This window comes from Fulmarus glacialis, unplaced genomic scaffold (genome assembly GCF_000690835.1).
Source record: "Fulmarus glacialis isolate BGI_N327 unplaced genomic scaffold, ASM69083v1 scaffold1393, whole genome shotgun sequence".
Classification (NCBI taxonomy): Eukaryota; Metazoa; Chordata; class Aves; order Procellariiformes; family Procellariidae; genus Fulmarus; species Fulmarus glacialis.
This window is the reverse complement of record NW_009200819.1, coordinates 55,019-78,337: the sequence shown is the minus strand read 5'-3', so window position 1 is coordinate 78,337 and position 23,319 is coordinate 55,019. Positions and strand designations below refer to the sequence as shown.

The window sequence follows — 23,319 nt, the reverse complement described above, 5'->3', positions numbered from 1 at the left end:
CCATTTTCACTTGAAAGGCATTGTAGGACCATGGCAATTAGGAATGGCACAGACATACTCAGGTTGCCTCTGTTCTGTCCCCCCATTGTAATGGATGCATTTGTGCAAGAGAAGCTTCTTTAGAAGCTAAACTTAGAATTCTGCTGAATTTAGTGTGAAGATAAAGTACCAGTGTTAGCTAGCTCATCAGTTAAGCTCCACAGCATGTCTATCCATTCAGGTATTAGTAGGTTTTTAAAATCCCAGTAAAGAAAGTGCAAAGAATTGGGCTATCTTTCTAATCTTGCGCTTTAGGTTTATGCAGATTTATCCATTGACCTTGAAAGTAGTGTGAATATCTTATTAGGCTTTTGTTTGGAGGTAACTTTTAATTAGTAATGCTCCGTAATTGCAAAATGTTATGATCCAAAGGAATTTTCAAGAAACCTGGGGCATGTTAAGATGGTCTTGTTAAGTCTAGGTTGTTTTAAGAAGTAGGAAGGATAGAGAGCGTAACATTTGTGAGATGAGCTGTGCTTCATAGTTTTGAAAGTGAAAAAATTTAAATGAATAGGCAGTAAAAGAAGTAGGTGTTAAGGATAAAGTGTCATTCAAAGCTTTTGTTGTTCTGCACCTCTTCTGCTATCTTGCAACTAAAGCGCTTTTGTCCAGGTTTGGTCTCTGTCCAGGAATATTTTTCAGGGCTGAACTTGTGATAAGAAAGGCATAGTATTATGTAAGATACCTTACATGAAAAAGATTATCATCACATATTCTTTGCAGAAGTAAATACTATCAAATGGAATTACTTTCGTCGTGATTTACAGTGCTGATTTCAGATACTGGTTTGTTTGCATTCTATACTTTTTTGGTTATAAATATTATTTAAAGTGTTAAAACCAGAAGAGGTGAGTTTGTTTTGAAGCATGTGGGTTATATCCAAACAACACGTCTGCATTATGTACTCGTTGCCCTTTCTTAGTCTGATTTCTGCTTTTTAATTACTGAACCAGGTTTTGAATTTTGTCAGTGCACCTTTCCTGCTCTCTTTCCTACCTTTCGGGGCCAGAGAGTTCAGAGGGGGTTACTGCAGTTCAGCCACCCTTGCCTCTCCTAGTTGCGTAGCCTTGCTGCTGTGCCAGCTGCCAGCTCCACGCTCTCAGGTGTGCTCCCAGCATAACCGGGGCTGGCACCCTGCTGCTTGCCTGGAGGCTGGGGGTAGAAAAGCCCCGGTCTGCAGCAGGCACGAGTTGTAATTGTCAGCTGATGGACATATCTGGTAGGCAGTAAAGGCAATTCCTCCCCTTCTCTTCCTTCCCCTCTAGGGCTGGAGGGCTCAAGTCAAAACATTTCCTTCTTGAGTGGCAGCAGCTGATAGTTGTTGAATTTTGGTAATTTCTTCCAAATTGTGGGAGCTGCTGTGATCTAGCAACACCTGCAGTTCAGGGGAACGAGGTACTGCAAAGTGAGGGGTTTGTGCTGATGAGGGTGAAGCCCTCAGCCGGCAGGCTCCCTGCTGCTTGAAGGCACTCCCAAGAACAACGCTGCAGGGGAGTAGCACTCTGAATTAAAAAGTCACCAGCAAAAGTAGAACTGTGATTGCGACGCATCACTCTGTTCCAATCACTGAATATTTATCTGGATTATCGGAAAATTTTAAACGAGTAACTTCATGTTCTAAGCTAGAAGACAGTTGTGTTTACTGTACTGTTGTTTTATCCCTGCAGAACAGTTGTTTGTGTCTTATGTTTCGTTTGTCCCTGTCTAGCTGAAATCCTATTTACGAATATATGAAGACTAATGTAAATAAATGTGACTATATAAATATATAAAGACTAATACAAATAAATGAGACTATATAAATATGTGAAGTGAATTATCGGTGATCGTATATGAACTAGTAACACTCTTACTGCTCTAGTTTTTAAATTCAAAACCATGACCAACCCAGTGCAAATGTTTTCTGTCTATTTCCAGAGTAATTCAAGAAAATTATTTAATACTTGTTATCCTTTTTGTTAGCTTATATATATGTGTGTGGTTATACATATACATTGTTATATGTTGTAATGAAATATTGATAATCATTTTCACTGGGCTGATATACTCAATATACTGGATTTACATACTTGAGTTGGAAAATCAAAAAATTATTGTCTAATAGTTTTCCTTATCTCTTTTCTGCAGTCATAATGAACGAAAAGTAACCTGCAAACATCCAGTAACAGGACAGCCGTCACAGGACAACTGTATTTTTGTTGTGAATGAACAGTGAGTGGCATCTGTTTCAGTCTATAAACTACATGTTTTAAAACTTGTTAATATTGAAGTAAGATTCAGTGTTTGCTAATTGCAATATTTAATTTATTTTTTCCAAGTCAGATTAGCATGTGTAAAGTTTTACTCGTTTAAATTAATTTTTAAGATAAAAAACATACCCTAAATTAGTTGTATGATAGAAATGCACCGTGTTTATGGACTTTGTAAATTTCCACTTGTCACTTTACTTATTCTGTAGTGTTAGCAAACGACCTGTATATTATATAATAATCCAATAAACTTACAAAAAGGAATAAATTTTTTAATTACTTAGGGACAATCACATGTCTTTAGTCTATCATGTTTTGCCTGATAGTTCCTCCTCAATTGGTTATTTTCTTGGCCAGTTGAGACACTTTCTGAATCGTTGGATAATAACTTGGTTTTGCTGTCCTTGCGTTAGTTTTGTAGAATACGCAACAATATGAGAAGGTATGCATGGAAGTCATACCTGACCTCAAGATTTTATATGTGGCTAGGTATTGGGTGTCCTACTCACCACCATTGCTGCGACACGTTATACAGTGGATAGAGTGAAAACCATCAGTTCCGCAATATGTGAAATTTCACAAACATGCATGTTCTCACTGAAGTGGAACAAAGCCATATGCAGGCTTTGGAGAGCATTTCTTCCCATTTCCATCTCATGTTCATACCTGTCTTTTTCCCTCCCACCAACATCTTAAGCTAATAGAGAAACCCTATTTTAAAACAATGTCTTAAAATTCATCCATAATAGATTTAAGTTTAAAACACGGTGTAGGTAACTTTACAACGAAGTGTGAATTGCTTTCAAATTGGAAAAGTAGGACACAGGCTGTATTAGGCTACATCTAAGGGTGCTTTTTAATAGCAGTCTGCACACACCGCATGTTCTAGTGCTATTACATATTCTATTTTCAGGACTGCTGCAGCAATGACATCTGAAGAAAAGAAGGAGCGACCAGTAAGCATGATATGTGAAGCAACTAACTATAATCTGACATCAGATTATGCTGCTCATCCAATGAGCCCTGTGGGCAGAGTAAGTCTTTATGTCCAAATTAAATTAAAATTAAAATAATTCAGTTATTCCACAAGGTACTAGACAGTGCTATATGTTAGTATTCCATTGAAAAAGAGAAACAAAGCATATATATTTTTCAGGGCATTTGACTCCTTTCATGTTTAATTTGGAAACTGAGGTGTCTGAAACAAATTATCACTGCAGCTGTAATTTTTATCAAGTATCTCAGAACTTATGACTTGCACATACTTAAATTGTTTACAGAATCTGACCTTTCTAATCAGTGTGAACTAGCAAAATCTTGAGTGACTGATCAGACATCTGGGTAAGCATTGTTATGGAAATTGCTCGATCCCAAACAACTGACTAGATTTCTCCAGGTAAAATAGAGAGAATTGTAACTGTGTGTAACAAGTAGTTACAAGAGAGATTGAAGGTGACCCTATGGTAAAATTAGAGGGCAGACAACATGATTTGCTGTCACTGGACCGGAAGTAGAAGTCCTGGTTTCCTAGGAAAATTCCTGGGAAAAGTCCTGGAGATTTCTAGGTCACCTTAATTTGTGTCCCACTTTCTCCATTCACCCAGCTTCTCAGATGGTTAAGGTAAGATGTTTATCGAGGTGATGGGTTCAATTATATCAACTTTAAGTTTATTGGATAAAGCTGATGAGGCTACTGCATGTATTTTTTTTCCATTTTTTCCGGACAGCTTTCCTGAAAGGAAAGTGCACTTGCTACAAAATTTAAAATTTCCTTAAGTTTGCTAGGACACCAAGGTAACAACTTTGATCAGCGATGACAGACAAGAGCCCTGCAATTTCTTCTACCCAGCAGTTAACATTTAAACAAGGAAAAAAACCCCATTCTTTTGCTAGTCATTGAAAACTTTAACCCTGAGAAGTGCTTTTTGGCAGATTAATCCAGCCTGCTAGAGAAAAATAACCTTTGGAATGTGTTTTAACTGAGCAAATTCCTTAATTTCAGAAACATGGATTGAAATAATTTATTTTTCATGTGGTAGGAAACACTGTAAGGTTTCTTTAAGTGCATTTTTGAAACCTTTTTTTGTTGTTTTAGATGTCTCATTAGTCAGGCAGAATCCTTGACCTACATTAGAAAACTATTATTTAATGAGAAAAGTGTCTTAATCTATCTGTGTTGCTGGGGAAAAAAAAAAAAAAAAGAGTCACAGATGAATTATAAACACTTAGAAAATCCATAATTTCAATTTTCATATGATCATGTTTAAGTCCATGCAGGAAAGCCAATTTAAAACAAAACAAAAAAACCCCAACAACAACCAGAAAAACCCAAAGCCAAAACCATCTAAGCCCTAGAACAACAACCAAGCAAGCAAAAAACCCCAAATAACCTATTGTTAGAGCTGTAATAGTGACGTAGATTGCAATAGTTGCACAGAAAATGACTTACAACAGAACTGGCTAGGAAGCGCTCCCAGGTTAAAGGTAGGAAACGAATTACAATTCAGGAGTGTGTTTTACAAACATGTTTTTCACACTGCTCTTTCAAAAGAGAAGTTTAAAATGCCCTTTAGCATGTTTGTCTCATAGTGTTCTAGAAGGAAATTGAGATTGCTATGGCCCAGTTTTTGTAATTTCTTTACTTTCATTGATTAATGACACTTCAGCTTCCTGTGGAAATTACTGTATTTTGAAGAAATAGACTTTTGTTCTACTTCTCATTCCTCCTGTCTGTTCTAGTTATTTAAATGCACTTAAAATATTAATATGATTAATGTGACTGTATGTGCAATTACTGTACATCAGTTTTCAGATGTAAATTAGTCTGTATTACTGCCACACCATTTTAAAAGTTTTGTTTTCAGGAGGGGAATGCTTGCAAAGTAGAACCACAGCTAATATTAGATGGCATTTTCTGGTGGTTATTTAAGGCTAATGAGTTGAATCGTTTTTAAAGATAACTATATAGAAATCGCCCACTGGTTGTACCTGGATACAACAACTGATTTTCTTCTATGTTTTTATTGTTCATATTTCCCAACAGTAGAACCTGAAATTCTTAGCTGTCTTATCAACCTTTGAATATAATATGTAGAGGCTCTGTGTACTGCAGCACAATAAAAGAGAAGTAAAATATTGGTGAGGAAAGTAAATTACAGAGCAGAAGAATGCTTCATGTAGTTGCCACACCTATATTTTAGGTGTTTCTGTTTTCAGAGATAACTCATGAACACACCTGATATTGGAAGGTAATGAGGAATGGAAGAAAAGTTTGTGGTACAACTGAAGTTTCAGACAATTGAGGGGTATAGAAATAACTTTTCCCTTTCATTAATGTTAATTGATCCCAAATAGGCATGGAACACGGAGAAGTTTCTGTTTTGTGGCAGAAAGACTCACTGGAGTCTAATGCTGCTGCTGTCTAGAGGCAGGCAAAAATCAGTCTCTCCCCAGTAAAAGTCTTATTTCTAATCCTCCCTTCCCACTATGTGCATCATGCTGGACAAATAACACGCTACAGCTCTATTAAGTGCTGCTTCTTCCCTATTAGCTTTAAGCGTATTTCTAAACTTGAAGCTACTAGCACAGATCTCTGACTGTGAAAAAGATCTATGTAGGCTTGAGATTGCTAAAGAGGTATATATTTCCACCTCTCTTTTTAGAATGAAAAAGTTGTTTTTGTAGTTGTCTTCCTTTTTATTCCCCCCCCCCCCCCCCCCAATGTTAAAATCACTACCAAGACAAATATGATTCTATGTCCTGAAATGCATTCAGGGAATCAGCTTTTTTAGTGTGTAAAATCAGTCATATTACCAGTCACTCTCCACAGCTCATCTCCTCTACTCTTCATTGCTGTCCTGATTATCAGCAGAATAATGCTAACAATTTTCTCACAGTAAGTGGAATGGAGTGTTAGCCCAGGACAGCTGCTGCAGAGCTCCTTGTGTCTCCATTACAGCTAGGATGTATCAAATTGTTTATAAATATTCATGAATTTATTTATAGATATTTCATATTGATGCTTAAGCCAGTCCAGCTTTCAATGGCTAGTTTAGGTATAGCCATACATTTTTTCTCAGGATTCAGGTTAGCCAGAAATTCTGGAGTAATAGTCATGAAATACAGTAGCAAACAGCATAGTAATCAGGAGCAATGTGAAGGACAGTATTGGTGCTCATGACCAAACATCTGTACTGTGTTTTCATGGTTTATATTCAGGCTAGTCCAGTAGTGCTCGTTGTGCATCTTACATTGTAGTCTTACCCAAAATAAATCCAGTTTGCTCTGCTACGCAAACCAAAGCACAGTAAGAGTGAATGATTGGGAGACTTGCTTCAAGAGCAACCTCCTGGTCTAAGCTAAAATGCTGAGGCAGAAACCTACTCAGCTCATGGAAAACTGCAACATTGGAAGGCACTGAAATTGCCTTCAAAATCCAGAAGGCAGCATCATGTTGGTTTGTGGTTTGGAAGATAATGTAAGCTTTGAAGACTGGAAACATATTTTTAAACAGAAGTTGAAAGTAACAAAGATTTAGATTTCCATTCTTTGAGTTCACATGCAGAAAATTTCCTTATCAACAAGGTTCTCAACCCACATTTTTCAAATATAGATGCAATAATTTTAATGTTAATTAATTACTTTTGTGCTAGTTCTGAAACTGGGGAAGAAGCCTCACATAAATTCTGGGTCTTCTACCAGCTAAGCAGGGAGAAGAGCAGCTTGCAGAGTGATGCAGTGTGCAGTCCCAACTACTGACTGATCTGTTGCCCAGAGTTCAAAACCCTGCCAGTGTTTGTTTTCTTCACGTTTTTTTTTTGACTATCACTGGCTGGACTTCCTGGCTTCTTTCTCAGTACTGGAGCTGTACAGGGTCCCCCCCATAGGTTCTGTTTTCAGAGGCATCACAGTTGCTGGGACCATTCCTTAGAACGGGCCAGATGGTACCAGATGTGACTATAAGTTTGGTAGCTCTCTTACCTTCTACACCTTCCAGCAAGTGATTAGTAGTTGGACCCTTCATTCACTATCCTCCTTTTCTCTTTGCCTTCTCCAGAAGCTGGAGCTGTGCAATATGTCCTGTATTTTTAGTGCTGTGGGGTAAAAAGTATTTGAACCCTTCAGTTCTTTTTTTTTTTTCCTTTCTTCCTGTTTCCCCAGTTTGAGTATTAGATATGTGTGTGAGAGAACGTGGGATGATCAGGGATTTCAGACATAACAAGAGGAGAAGGTGATCTAAAAAGTTTGAGAACTCATAATTAGTTTATATATACAGCTATGATATTTCAATATCCTAAAATACTCATTGTCTCGAGGCTGTGAAGAGTTTGTTGTGAAGAGTTATTCTCTTTATGCGGTATGTGGTAAAATAATCACAAGTCATCTAAAGTGTTCTGTGTATTAACTAAAATTAGAAAGCACTTGTGATGCTCTGTTTAATTAATGGGAGTTTGTATTCACAGTTGATAAGATGTATAAGTAACCCATTAAAACTTCGTGAAATTGGAGTCAATAGATTTGTTATCAGACCTGTCTAAGAGATATCTATCTATTTTATCTGAATTTGTTAGCAGACTTGACATTAGTAGTACTTGTTGGTTGTGTTTTCAGAAGCATCCTTAATGTGTTAGTCATTGTACATGCATAGGAGGTCTGGAACACACTGGTGAGGTTTTGAACCTTTAATACCTAATATTAGAGCAGGTATGAGAGTTACAAATTACTTCTGATCAAAATCTTGGCACAGCTCTTGTGTGGTATGCCAATATAGTAGCCGTACAGGTTAACTGAGATGGATGTAGAGTTAATTTTATAATGTGCTGAGGATTGTTATAGGTTCTCTGTATATTCCTTTTTTACAGCTGGATGTCATCGTTCTCTTGGCTTCTTACAAACCCTTGTCCATTTTGCACTAGTGGAATTTTTCAGATGAAAATGTGAAAGATTTTTACTTTATTTTTAATTAGGTTTTCAATTGCTTGCTCTATCTTGCTTTCCAAACAGAGTTGAGTCAAATTTCTGTATCTCCAAGGGAAATTAAAAGCACTCTGATTGTTTTTTATATTCCCTCCTGATTCTTTCAAAAAAGAAATACAAAACAACCTTGTTTCATTGTGTTGTAGACTTAAGACAAACACACATAGTTTTTGTAATGTTATTCTTTTTGGCTAAGCTATGTTCTGTTCTTCAGTTAATGGCATCGTTGACAAAAGCTGCACATCATTTTAAATTGCAGTTTTCAGTTTATGATTTGTAACCTACTGTGGAATTCTCTCTGAAGCATGTATAAAACCCAGCTCAGTTCTGTGATGCGTGTTGAGAGAATTTCCACAGAGAAACGCCATACCCTAATTTGCAACAAAACCCGAGTGTGTGTTTAGCCTTCCTTCTTTAGGAACTTTGCGTAACCTTATGATTAGTCTCAGTAGTACAGATGGGGAAGCTGAAGCACAGGATTATATTGTCTCAGTTCAAATGGTGGATTTGGAGCAGAGCCATGAGCACAGCTTAAAAAAATTATTTGAACTTCTTTTGCAGAGTGGGATACTTTGCTATATCACATCACATGGTCTCTGAGGCACCAATTCTTACAGAATTTAAAACACAAGTAAACATTCAGCTCAGTTGCAGAACAAACTTTCTAAATGTAGGCTGAAAAGAATGAAATGTGAATTGGCAAAGCACTGCACGTTTCTTTACGCCTTTTCCAATTTCTTTTGGTTACTCAAGTAGAAGAATAAAATCTAAAATGGGTTATTTATCCTACTTCTCTTAATCATCTGTGATCGCTGCATAGCTGTAAGGGTGTAAAAGGTTTACGCAACAGCAGATATAAGTGCTGTAGTTTATGGGCAAAAGATTTAAAGTAGGCCCTAGTGCAAGCACTAAGGTAAAATAATGAATATTCAAACCAGCCAAGAGATCATAGAGCAAAGGGTTCTTGAGGGGGGAAGAAAGAATTTTAAAAGTTAGTATATGTTAGGAAAGGGGGAGACTCAACAAGAAGCCTTTGAGTTATATCTTGTTGAAATCTGAACAAGTTTTCATTTATTAGGGCAGTGTTGGAAGCAGGAAAGAGTAGAATTTTCTTGCCCAGGTGATGTAATTTTTCATAATTAATGATAGTTCTGCTGATTTTTACTTCTCTTTCTACAGCTTGGTAGGCTTTCTACCTACCTTACAAGAAGGTCAGATATGTATTTCGTTGTTTTTTCTTGTTAAGTACTTGTCTTGGGATTTGTCTTTAAATTTTCTGCAGAGGAAAAAGAAAGAAATGCTGAAGCTAGCAGAACCATCATAATAATTATTTATCTAAAAAAGGAATACCATTTCTATTCTGCAATCCTCCGGAGGAACATGTATAAGAAAAAGATCTTAAAGAAAAGAAAATGTGTTATGATTTTTCAACAGATATTGATGTCATGTTTTCTTTAACCTATTCAATTCAATTTAGACATCACGATCTTCAAAGAAAGTTCATAATTTTGGAAAGAGATCAAACTCAATAAAGAGAAATCCTAATGCACCAGTTGTCAGACGTGGCTGGCTCTACAAACAGGTACTCTTCCCCTTTTCACCCCCTTCTTTTTATTGGTAAGGTGTGTAGTGTACAAAAGACAATCATTTGCATAAAATACAATTATAACAATACCAAAGTGAAGCTATAAACTGTGAGGAACTGACACATGGTATTTTAATTAATTAGCTACTTACTGGGTAACATTCTGATACAAATGAGTAAGGGCATCAGACTAGTACAGAACATTGATATAATATGTATACATATATGTCTCTAAAATACACAAAGGGCTTGAAAAATCTAGGCAGATGTTGGTAGTAAATAGCTGAAAGAATTTCAGGCATGCTGAGATGATGGGACAAGGATGTATGGCCCAGCATATTATTTTTTTAAGTTCTGGAGTTTCTTTTGTTAGGCTGTATCTCTTAATTTTTTTTTTAAAGGAAGTAAATTTTTTCAATAACAAATTGGAAATCAAGCAATTTTTTCACATATGAAAAGAGAGAGGAATGCCTGTTTTCTTAACTCAAAGATGATAATCTTAAAACCAGAGATTATTTTAGGTTTTTCTATTGAATGTAAACTAATCTGAAGTATGTGCTCTTTAGTATTCAGTGACAGTGTACCCAGCCTGCTGTAGATTTGCTACTCTGCAATACCAGACCACTTGCACTTTCTTGTTCTGCAGGAAATCAGAGTAGAGTAGTTTGATTAAAAAATTGAACAACAAAGCTGATTAGGCCGTATTAGGAATATATTTTATAAATCCAGCAAGAACCCTGTAAGAACCTGTCATTGAAACTCAGCTGTGTATATGTGGTTTTGAATCTACATTGTCATTTACTGTCCCTGCTCAGATCGACTGGTATGACCCACATAGCTTTCTGGATGCTGTTGATGAGTCAGTTTTTAAAAATTACAATCAGATAAAAAGATCTAGAAGTATCTGTTTAGTAGAAGATTTTTCCATGTTTAGATACTCTTGTGGCCTCTACTTTCATGCAATGTTGAGAGTGAAAATTGTCATAAAGGTCAGAGATTTTTTTGCTTTGTTTTGGGGCTATTAAACTTTTTAGCTTGAAAAAAAGTCACAATATTTCTGAAGTAATGTTTTCTGGATTTTTTAATTAAATGAGACAATCAATTAACTTGATTGAAATATGAAGTCTGAATTATAGCACAGGTGGTTGTGCACATGAGTGTCTGTATTACGTAAGTTGTTATTGCCATGCATGTGAGTATAAAAATCTCCCCCTATAAGAGTAGAAGTTTGCTGAAACTTTGCTGCCTACTTCTGAATAAGTTAGATTCGGTGATGATCTGGTTTTTCATTCTGAGGTCCTTTATAGTGAGTTTTACATGTATGAAAAGATATGGTCATATACCTGAACTAACTTACTGGAATGCTCTAAAGATTCTTGCTGTTTTATGTCTCTTTGATGTCAAACCATGGATATTCAGCATATAAAGTAGGACAAAGATGTTGCTTTCCTAAAAGTTATGCTCTTTGTTCATATTACCAAGTCCATTTTAGTGTACAATTGTATTATTTTACTAATGAAGAAACAGTAGCTGTATTTTAAGATCACAGAATCATAGAATTATGATGGTTGGAAGGGACCTTTTGATCATCTAGCACAAGTTCCCCTACTCAAGCAGGCTCAGCTACAGCAGGTTGTCCAGGACTGTGTCCAGTCAGGTTTTGAATATCCTCACAGATGGAGACCGCACCACAACCTCTCCGGGCAACCTGTGCCAGTGTTTGATTACTCTCACAGTAAAAAAGTTTACCTCTGCTCAGGTGGAATTTCATGTTTCTTAATTTGTGCCCATTGCCTCTTGTCCTGTCACTCAGAAGAGTTTGGCTCCATCTTCTTTACAGTCTTCCAGCAGGTATTTATATACGTTGATAAGATGCCCCCGAAGCTGCCCTTTCTCCAGACTGAACAGTCCCAGCTCTCTCAGCCTCTTATCTTGTGAAAGATGCTCCAATCCCTTAATCATCTTTGTGGCCCTTTGCTGGATTCACTCCCAATATGTCGATGTCTCTCTTGTACCGGTGAGCCCAGCACTGAATCCAGTGCTCCAGATAGACCTCACTAGTGCTGAGTAGAGAGGAAGGGTGTCCCCCCTCCATCTGTTGGCAACACTGCTAATGCAGTCCAGGATGCTGTCGGCCACCTTTGCCATGAGGGTGCATTGCTGGCTCATGATCAGCTTGTTGTCCACCAGGACCCCCCAAGTCCTTCTCCACAGAGCTCCTTTTTAGCTGATCAGCCCTGGTGTGTACTGGTGCATGGGGTTATTCCTCTCCAGATGGAGGACTGAGTATTTCCCTTCGTTGAACTTCATGAGATTTTTCTCTGCCCAATTTCACAGCCTGTCAAGGTCCCTCTGAATGACAGCACAAACATCTGCTGTATCAGCCACTCCTCATAGTTCGTATTACCTGCAAACTTGCTGAGGGTGCACTCTGTCTCAGTGTGCAGGTCATTAATGAAGATGTGAAACTGTCTTGGCCACAGTGTCGACCCCTGCGGTAGACCACTAGCAACTGGCCGCCACTGGTGCCACTGATCACCCCTCTCTGGGCCCGGTAGTTCAACCAGTTTTCAATCCACCTCACTGTCCAAATGCATACCATTGGACAGGGTTTATGTGTAAAATGATTTAGATGCTGTGATGTTTGATTGGTTTTTGTAAGAAAAGAGGTTGCTGGGTTGCTGTATGTTTCCATAGTAGTAATTGACAGCGTATTTAGTCAACAGGTTTTTACCAACAGATACTATCTTCAGAAATTTACAGTGAAAGCTTGTGCAGGTTTCTTTTTGATAGTAAGATAACTTTCTTAACATGTTTATGTAATCACAGAGAACAGCAAGTTTTGTTTGACTCAGGGTGTGCTGTTTCATTGCATGTAATGCCATTGTTCTGTCATTTTTCTACTCCTTTTTAAGTCCAGAGTCAATTCTTTTTTTGGAAGGTGTTTACTGTGAACATACTGTTACCATATTATGACATAATAGCAATCAAGAGGGAACAATAATTAGTAAATCCACTGATACAAAAAGGATGTACTTTAAAGTAGGAAAGAATTTAAAATATGAGAACCACACAATCATTTTTTGTGCCTCTCTGCTATGTCTGAAGAAGGCCGAAAGATCATTCCTAGTGTGTCTCATTGCTGGCAGAATTTTACATGTGGCCGTGTAGAAACCCATTGGTGGTTTTGAGTGATGGGATAAATGTGACATTGCGTAACGGCCCCTTCAGAAAGTCTGTCTGAGGGTTTGTGATAATCCTTTATACTGAAGAAGTTTGGGTGTTTTCACATTGTACAGTTGATTTTTATGGCCAGTGTCCTTTGGGCCAGGAGTCTGGCATCCTAATCCGCTACTGAGCCAGTGACCTTGTCAGTGAGGTGAGGAAGGCAGTCTCCCCTCCTCCTGTCTGCCATTCCAACTGTGAAATAGGAGCTGACTGCTATGGACAGTGCTTCCAGACTTCATTAGTGTTTGTTAAACCACTTTGAGGTCCTCAGAAGGAAGCTGCTGTAAAGTCTTTAGTTATTCTGTTGATGAAAATGTTTATGGCAAAGGATTTTTTAACTTTTTCTGAATAATATTTTCTAGCTAATGCTTGCTTTACCCTTTCTTCTCCCTCCTTCAGCTCATTTCCCCCACCCGAAAAAGAGCAGAGCTTGAAATATGAGGCTAAAAATTATGCTGACTTTTCTCAAAAAAAAACCCAAACCAACCCCAAAATGAAACCCATCCCACCCCACAGTTTTTCATTATAGAATCCCTCTTCTTGGTTGTCACAAAACCTATTTACTACAAGAATATTGATAATTCACACATACCTTTCTTCTTGGAACAGATTAACATATTTATTAAATCTGATTCTACTAGGATGTGCACGCTGCAATGCTCTGGCTTATTTACACTGCAGTAGTGGTGGCAGTCTTTCATTCTGAGTTGTGCAGTGTAAATTGGTTATAAGCATAAAAGAAAATGAAATTGCTTTAGGAATAAACTTTATTTGGGAAAGAAATTTGCTCTAGATATATGAGTGGTAGTAGAAGATGAAGTTCAGCAGAGTTTCTTCAGAAAACAAAGGAGGATGTACCCCAAGTATTACCTTTCTCTTTTCCTTTTTAAAAAAACCTATACATTTTTTCAGTTAACTGTAGATTGTAGTTTCTAGCATGCTAAAATAATGGGCTCTCATTTCATTGATTCTTGAATCATGTTAACTTCAAGCTTCCTGGGTTATGATATTTGTTTGCAGTGTCAAGTCTGTGATGAGAAGTCAAAGATACTTAAAATACCTTAGCCAAGAAAATGAACTACTAGCACACCACCACAGTTACGTAGAACACAGTTTACTTTATGAACAATTACTATTAACAGTTTTACCTGTTAAAGTTCTTACCTGATCACTTTGATTAATACAGGATAGTACTGGAATGAAGTTGTGGAAGAAACGGTGGTTTGTGCTCTCAGATCTGTGTCTCTTCTATTACAGAGGTAAGTTCCACTCAGGAAAGCTTCGTTTGCTAATTCTACTGGAAGGAGATAAACTTTGACACACCACTTAAATGTAAGAAAAATGAAGCTGCTACTTAATTTAATGGGTACAATAGTTGTATAGCTGTCAATATCCAGGCCTGCTACTTCCCCGCCCCCTTCCCCCCCTGCCCCCACTTCTTTCTTAATTACCAATTTCACATAATTGCTTCCTGCCTCTCAGGTACGCTCAAAGGGCAAACACATTCAGAGCCACCTCCTTTATTAAATTCTGGATTGTAGTTTTCTCACTGCTTCTGTTGTTAGGAACTAAATATGCCAGGTTAAATCTGATTTTTCATGCAGATGAAGTAACTGAAACGGGGATAGGAAACGGATAATGCAGGGGAGCTGAAACTCTGCCTTCGGAATGATAAGGAGGATATATATGCCTTTTGGGAATCTAATCAGTGTTCATGAATGCTTATAAAGTGAAACAAATGTTGTCCAATTCCGTATGAGTAGAAGTCTCTGCTGTATTTGGAATAAAGAAATCTGTTAGTACCCTTATGTAGCTACATGAGACTTATTTTACATGGGAAAAATTAGCTGCTTATAATTCTAGTCTGGAGATATGTATGTTAGAAAACTGATTCCTTCACCATTACAGATTATTAACTGTAGTGTTCCTGAGGGGATAAACAAATGGGATGCGTGCATATGGAAACATATTCAATCCTGAAATAAGGTGTACAACCATAATAGTTTAAAGGAGGCTAAGAGCAAAGAAGATTGTAAAGCTTGGCAAAATAGAGGAAAATTAACAGTTAAGGCCATCTGCAGCCTTGTGAAGTGTAAGAAAGGATTTCAGTTTAGGGATAAGACTTTAGAATTTGTAGAAGTGGTGTTGATGCTGGTGATGCTGAAAGCAGTGACTGATGAATTTAAAATGCTGTTCTGTTAAAGGGCAGCATGATTCTATTCTAATCAAGACAAATCAGGATGCAAAAGCTTTGTCTGTGTAACTGTTTTAGTTAACAAATTCTGAATTATTGAAGTATAATCATTAGGCTTTGTTTCTTTACCCCAGGAAGTATACGTAGTTGGATAAACCACTGCTGAGTCAAAATTAGTCTATAATTTCAGTCATGGAGGCATTGATTCTGATACAACTACACTGTATTTAGTTAAGTGGTCATTAAGTGGTCATTATATACTCTGTGCTTTCTTATAGGGTTTTCTTATTCTAAATAAGTCTTCAGGCTCTCTCTTCCAAAGGTTCTAAAGAAAATGCTGCTTTGTAGCTGCCATAAGAACAGATTAGATTGACTTAAAGCACCGCATATGAAGTATCTCAAAATAAAACAAAAAAGCAATAAGCAAAACCAACAACAAATAAAATAAATCCAAACAGCTGTATAATCTTAGTTTTTCATTTCTACATGTTAGTGTGCCTAATAAGCTGAAATACAAGCAGAACAGTCTAAATTGTTTACATGATAAACTTAGCTTTTAGCTATCGTTCACTTACTAGAAAGCAGTTAAAGCTGATAAACTGTAATTAAACATGTATAGTAATGGTCTTAAAGGTATTAGAAATGGCTACTAAAATATAAAAAATTGCACTCTAAACCCTGTGCTTTTATGTTTTTGTTAATTCTGTCTCAGATATTGAAAAAATTGAAAGGGGGGAGCCATGCACTTACTCCCACATTGCAAACAGTGCTTCTGGTTACGTGACTGTGGTTGTTGGGGTTTTTTTGTTTTTTTTCTTGGTTTCGTTAGTAAATCTTACTGAACTTTTACAATTGTGTTACAATGATAGTAGCTAATGCTGAAATCTTATTTATAGATGAAAAGAAAAATTACTTCATTGTATTTCTTCAGAGCTTAGAGCATACTCTTTTTCTGTTTCACGGAGGGATAAAAGACTGCCTGCTTTCATATTGGAAGATTATTCTTGCAACAAATAAAAGATCTTAGAGCTGAACAGAAGATCTGCTCTTTTTCTCTTGTGTATTATTCATACACAGCATACAAGTAAAGAAGGGTATGGGGCAGTGTAATGTGTAGATAAAACTAGTCTGATGGGAAACAGATTTTTAAAATCTGGAAATGGAATGTAGCAGTATGTCTTCAACAAAGACCAAAGTCCTTCAGACAGGGCAGCTGTTCAGTGGAACAAAAATGCTTAATGCTTTCATATGGCACTAGTGGGTGTGACTTAGTCATAAGTCAGACTATAATCTAGCAGAAGAAGGGAATTTTTACCCAAAACAGCAGTCCAAATAAAGTAAACCCCAACATTTGCTATGCATTCTGGGACAGGGGAAAAAAAGCAGAATTTTGTGTGTGTGTGGCTAGCAAGGAGTAAATATTTGAGAGGGGGAGATGGGGTGGTTTCAGGCATACTTATGAGTGCAGTTGAGTACCTGAAAATAAATCTACTCCCTTCATGTCTTTTCCACCTTTTAATCGGAATAATTTTATGCTCAGTCCTCCAATTAAATAACTATCCAAGAAAGCATAATTTTTACATCTAACATGTTATGTAATGCTGATATGGCTGGGCAGAGCTTTCCCCATATGAATAACTTAAATGAAAGTTGTGGCTTTTCAGAATTTAGTGATTAAATGAGAATCAGGAAAAGATTTTTAAATCTGGGTATGAGAGATAGTCCTTTTGTGCTGTTTACATGTATTTTAATTGTAACAGTATAAATTTTCCATGCTTGAAGCCTTGGAACATCTATGTTTACATCTTAATTTCATAGATACATAGTCATTCGTTGTAGGCAGTATCTTCAACTAAGAGAAGTGTTATGGTGGACAGTCTCCTAAGATACTGGTTGTGAACAGAAGTTCTGTATCTGAAGTACAATTAAGATTGACTTTGTGAATTGTGTCCAATTATTCCTTTATTAAAGTATAACTGGATTTAAGAGCTGGTTGTTCCTTCCAATTAAAATGTCAATTTATTATTGTAATGTATTGTTCTAAAATTTTACAAAAAAACAATGTTCTTGAAAAAGAGTGTTTGGTTTGGGGAATTTTTGTTTGTTTTTTACAAATGATCTGAAACATATGCATTCTTACAAATAGAATATAATTGAGTATAAACTGTTCATGGGAATGATGATAATCTCGTAGCTTAATATGCCCGATATCAGAAGAGGAATGTGCAAATTTTCTTAAAGACCAACAATCATAAACAGTATTTTAAAATACTTCTGCTCTCATGGGTATTTGCAATTTTTACTGAGCAGGCAATAGACAGCAGGTATTGTTCTTGTCTCTGAACTAGACGCTTGACTTCCATCTACTTTTCAGCTTTGAAGTTGTATACAGGTAAGCACTGATCCGCAGGAAAACTCTAGGTGAAGCTATTGTGGCGTTTTCCGTAAGGTAGCTCATGTACTTTAACTTAGAGAGCTGGCACTCTCAGGAGGGCTTTTTATGCTTGTCCATCTTCGCAAAAAGTTGAAGGTGGTCATATTCAAATGGCCTGGATTTCACAGTGCTTAGCAGATTTTTGGGGGCGCACACTTGTGTGATGTGGGTTCTGTGGCATGTGTTGGCAGAGAGGGACTGCACAATTGCTTTTGTGGACTGCACACTTCTGGGACTGTATACAGTCACCTATGTAACAAATCAGTCCGGCTTTCTGATTCTTTGATGCATTTTCTTCCAGGGTAAACTTCTTGCTACTGGTCTTGTTAAGTACAGAGTTTCACTGAAGGGTCTGAATACAAGTACTATGTGGCAAAATGCTTTGTTTCTCTAACCAAAGACTATACATTCACAGATGAGAAAGAAGAAGGAATACTAGGTAGCATACTTCTACCTAGTTTTCAGATATCTGTGCTTTCTCCCGAGGACCATATTAACCGCAAATATGCCTTTAAGGTAAGGGAATCAAATTTTCAGTTTAATTTTGTGTCTGAAAGCACAATAGCCTAGTGAGCAGAACTCATTTTACTGAGTTGTTCTGCAAAACAGGATTGACAAACAGCTTCTGAGACTGATTTTTACATAATACAGTAGCAGAGGATTCAAGTATTTAGCCTGATGTAAATACAGACATAATTACTAGAATAAGAAAATGGATTAATATTACTTATTAGTAGTCTTTTATTTTTAGTTCATGGATCTTAAATACTGTGTGGTGTATTAGAATTGTAAACTGTATCCGCAGCTAGACTTATCCCAATAATGAAAGTTCTTTAGTTATTTAGATATGAAGTATCTTACATATAAATAAAAATAAGGTTTTATTATCACTTAAATCACAGTATTACATGAATCATTGGTAGGAGTGTTTCACAGCTAATCTTTTTAATCATGATATAAATCACTCTACTAAATATTTTCTCTTGACTTTTTTTTTGTTTGTTTTATGAGCTCCTTTTGGCTCTTCTGGCCTCCTAAGCAACACATCATTTATTTACATTGGTAAGTACAAATTAAAACTTACTGTGTCATTCAGACTGCAAAAATCTATGCCAAAATTTTATTTATAATAATCATATTAATGTATATTAATGGATAAAGATAGTTTTTCATAGATTGAAGAAATTTAAGGGCTTTTTATTGAGTGTATTAATGAAGAAGCAGCTATGATTGAAAATTATAGGCAATTATTTTGAAAATATGAATGCAGTGACAGAGCAACACTGAAGTATTCCTTCCGATATTTTTTCTGATAATATTATTTGCAGAAATCTTATTATAGAAAACATTAGAGCGAGTATACAGTAACATTATTTGCCTCTTTTCTTTTACAGAATCTTACATTTTTATTGCAATGACCATGTCATTTCCAATCAGGCAGCTCATCCAAACATGAGGACCTATTATTTCTGCACAGATACAGGGAAGGAAATGGAGTTGTGGATGAAAGCCATGACAGATGCAGCACTTGTGCAGACAGAGCCTGTGAAAAGGTAATATGGATTTTCAAAACAGTGGCACAGTGTATTTCTTCCTCATATTTAGTTTGATTTATTTAAATGAAAGGGCATACCTTAAAATAGAGTGTAAATTGGGCTGAAGTAATTTCTTCTTATATTGAAGAACCCTTACTAGTTTAACAATGTTGGATAAAATTTTGAAGTTGTAAAAATAATCTAAGTTCCTTTCTGAATACAGATGCCTTGAGAGTAAAGGGCTAGAGGACAAAACTGACTAGTTCCTTTAGCCAGCGGGATTGAAAGAAGTGCAATGGCAAGCACTATGTGCAGGCATGTTTGACTTCCCCTGCCCTCCTGACTGAACAGCAATAGCAGCTCAACTGGTGGTAGTCTTTGGCTTAAACTTGTCATAAGTCTCAAATTCACAACTGTGAGTTCACAACACTGGCTAAATTAAACAGTTGCACCTATGGGCAAACTGTGGGGAGCCATTCTTATTCACTTACCTGATCTGGAGCCTTATCCTTTATGTATCCATGTCTTGACAATGAAAAGCAAGTTATCACTGGAAACCTTGTGGTCTCAGAAACTGAATATTGTCTGTTGCTGTCTATCCAGTAAGAGTCGTTTTCTCTCTGAATGTTGTCTTTTGGGTTGGCTCCATGTCATCCATAATGGAAACCCCATCAATGGAAAACTTAGAAGCTCCTCGTTATTGATGGCACAGAAATTATTGCTAATGGCTGCTGTCACTTGATCTACTTCTGCACTCTGTTATTTCCTGCTACACTGGAGCTAAATGAATGGCAGCAATGCTGAGAAATTTTAAGTTTAAAAAAAAAAAAAAAAGAAAACCAAAAAGGTAAAAAATTCCATAGACACAGATACCAAAGAACGAAAAGGTACAATTTTTGTGGAAGAGTGAGCCCATGGAACTTGTTGTCAAAATACAAGCAGTCTTTCTGAATTTTGCATCACTAGTGCAGGTCATTCCTGTTAACTTGTTCCTCACATTTCTATATCCCATGTTCCAGTGTGGTGCTGCAGAAGCATAAAATGGAATGCAGAATGATTAGACACTTTCGGTCGTACGTGTTTTAATGTTTTGCGAGCTTCTCAGTCAAACATAGTGAATCTTTTACTTACACCAATCTATGGGATATTCAGAAGGCTAGCTGTAAACTCAGAACACTTCTAAATTTGTACCTGTGCAACTGTTTAGTCACTAATCTTAAACAAAAGATTGAAATCCTAGCTTTTGTCTCTAATATCCTTTAAATATATGGAATATATATGAAGTATTTCATTCTTTGCATTGGACAGCATAGTGAAATAGCTTCATAGAAAAATACATTGTTCTCTGTACTATGGAAAAATAACACGTGCTTCAAACTCTCAGCTGTCCTGTTTGTTTTTCTCAAAATTACTGAAAATAGAAGATCTCAGCCTGTAGAAAGGAGTGGTAGGTCCAATTACCACAATGAAATTTGATCTGATTATGTATTATTTCATATTATATATGAAGAGGCTATGTTCTTTGTCTCCTGTAACCCTCCTCTTGTTTGAGAACAATAGATGGGAAGGGATGAGCAGAGTGAGAGTGAGATAGAGCATAAGCAAGTAGATATTTGTCCTGGTTTCGGCTGGAATAGAGTTAAATTTCTTCCTAGTGCTGTGTTTTGGATTTCGTGTGAGAAGAATCTTGATAACACACTGATGTTTTTAGTTGTTGCTAAGCAGTCTACTGGTCAAGGACTTCTCAGCTTCCCATGCTCTGCCAGGTGCACAAGAAGCTGGGAGGGAGCATAGCCAGGACAGGTCACCCAACCGGCCAGCGGTTGTCATGCTCAGTATATAAATAGGAGGTGTGGTCCAGGAAGTAGCGATCGCTACTTCGTTATTGGTCAGCGGGTGGTGAGCAACTGCATTGCGCATCACTCATTTTGTATATTCTACCATTATTATTATTATCATCATCATCATCATCATCATTTCCCCTTCCTTTTCTGTTCTACTAAACTGTCATTATCTCAATCCACGAATTTAACTTTTTTTTTCGATTCTCTCCCCCTTCCCACTGTGCGGGGCGGGGAGTGAGCGAGCGGCTGTGTGGTATTTGGCTGGCTGCCGGGTTAAACCACAATGATATTTAATAGCATTTTCACCTTTTAATTTCTTCATTCAGAGCTTTTAAGAGATTGCACTTAACAGAATAGTGTTACTTTGACGAAATAAAAGATCTCATTTAGCCTAGTGATGAATAATAAACTTAATCTGAAAAGTAAGTTTTGTTTCGCATTGTAAGTGTATTGCAGATAGCTGTGGTAGCTTACAGACAGAGAAATAATTAAACCAAATCAGACCCACTTAACTTCAAACAAAAATCATGTATTGATTGTATAAGCCCTTCGTAGGGGAAATAATATTGCAGTGGGCCATTCTGAATCTCTTTGAACCGGTGAAATGACCTTCATTTGGTGTTTGCAATACTGTGAACATTAAACGTTTGAAGAGGACATCTTTGTAGTAGAAGAAAATTAATGTGAAAAAAGTACATCTCCATCTGACAGAGCCTCCTTAGTAAGTGTCGTCTTTGTATTCTCTCCAGTAACAGACAATGCTCTATAGAAGATATTGGTACACCTAATTATATAGACAGATGTTACATTATTACTTGTGACATTTCTTTTAACTTAAGAAGCAATCCAAAATGGTAGTGTAAATATCCACGTTCTTGTGCAGTTCACTAATATAGCCGTACAGTCATGTTTGCTGCCTCAGAGCCTAGCAAGATTCGTAGTGAGTTCACCCTGGTGCCCGGCACAGCTTTGCAGGCTAGTCGTCCTTCCTAGGCTGCAGTGCCATGTGTGCTCTAACAAGATGGATGTACAGTCTGCTGCCGTGAAGGGTGTTCCAGCCTCCCGAGATGCTTGGCCATGCACTCCTACCCCCTTCCTTCAGCTGCAGTGCCTGTTCCAGCAGTGATGTCTGCCTGTTTCAGGTGTTTGGCAGTGTATAGGCAAACGGTGGGGATTCACAATGCAGCTGGGCTTATCTAATGCTTTTCATCCAGCTATACGTGCTTCTGCAATCTGCCTTGCCTTGCTTCAGGTGCTTATCTTACTCCTTGGTGAATCTGTGTAGCATGCTAAACGAGTAGCAAAGCACTCAGCAGCAAAATCAGTAGTTTTCTGCCTGGATATCACAGGCAGAACAGGCTTGCCAACAGCCAAAACAAGTGTCAGAAAAGCAACAAGAAAAGCGACTTATGCAACGCCATCTTGTTGTTTTAATTCAGCCAAGAAACCCTAGAACGAAACAGAAGTGGATGTGATCTCTTTGAAAAGTTTGTTAGTAGTCTTGAAATAATTACTTGAGAGAAAATACATTTCAAGACCAGTGAAGTCTCAAAGACTTTCATGTCTGTTAGCTATAATAAGGAAGAAAATCTTTCAGACATCTGTTTTCTAAAGAATCCATCTTTTGGCTATCAAACCGGTTCTTAAAATGAACCATGTAGCAGGATAAGATCTTATCCAGAAGAAATACTATTTCTTCCCTGTAAAAATCTGTTAAGTATTAAGTATTGTATTACCTCATCTCTAAGTAACCTAAAGTTTCTCATGCACATAGCTCTAAGCATAAATGATTTTGGTTCAAATTCAGCTGGTGCCTTTGTTTCTCAATTCTGTTTTTTTGAGAGGTTCCAGCATTGTACTGAATACAGTTTTCTAACAGACTAGATACTTACGATACAATAGCTAGAGTTATTAAGAACTTACTTCCTTAAATATTTATGCAAGCTGATGTTGAGCCATTCTTAAGTGGTTGTTAATATAAATTGCCCAATGATAAGTCAGAGTTTTTACAGTATAGTTCTTAAAATCTAGAAGTCAGGGTACTTCACTGCTTATGATACTCTGGGAACCCAAACCCAACAGCCCGTTAAATTGAATGTTTGAGCTTTAAATAATTTCAGAGCTACAATCTGTATCTTTATTTTTCTGAGGATGTGAGTTCCTTGGAGAGAAAAAAGATAAAAGGAATATTTAAAACATCAGGTTGTGGGGATTTTGCTTGGTTTTCCATAAAAT

The 23,319-nt window shown here is 37.0% G+C and overlaps 1 protein-coding gene across 1 annotated transcript in view; it reads left to right on the top strand.

Annotated features, from left to right (window-relative positions):
* Positions 1-2,173: 2,173 nt before the first annotated feature.
* The window catches only part of PLEKHA5 (pleckstrin homology domain containing, family A member 5), a 70,687-nt gene continuing 49,541 nt past the window's right edge, over positions 2,174-23,319 (top strand). Inside the window, exons 1-6 of the mRNA XM_009573718.1 lie at positions 2,174-2,250; positions 3,202-3,322; positions 9,742-9,846; positions 14,264-14,336; positions 18,121-18,221; positions 19,143-19,258. Coding sequence (XP_009572013.1) covers positions 3,215-3,322; positions 9,742-9,846; positions 14,264-14,336; positions 18,121-18,221; positions 19,143-19,258 — 503 coding nt within the window. The 5' untranslated portion in view covers positions 2,174-2,250; positions 3,202-3,214. The remainder of the gene's footprint in view (positions 2,251-3,201; positions 3,323-9,741; positions 9,847-14,263; positions 14,337-18,120; positions 18,222-19,142; positions 19,259-23,319) is intronic.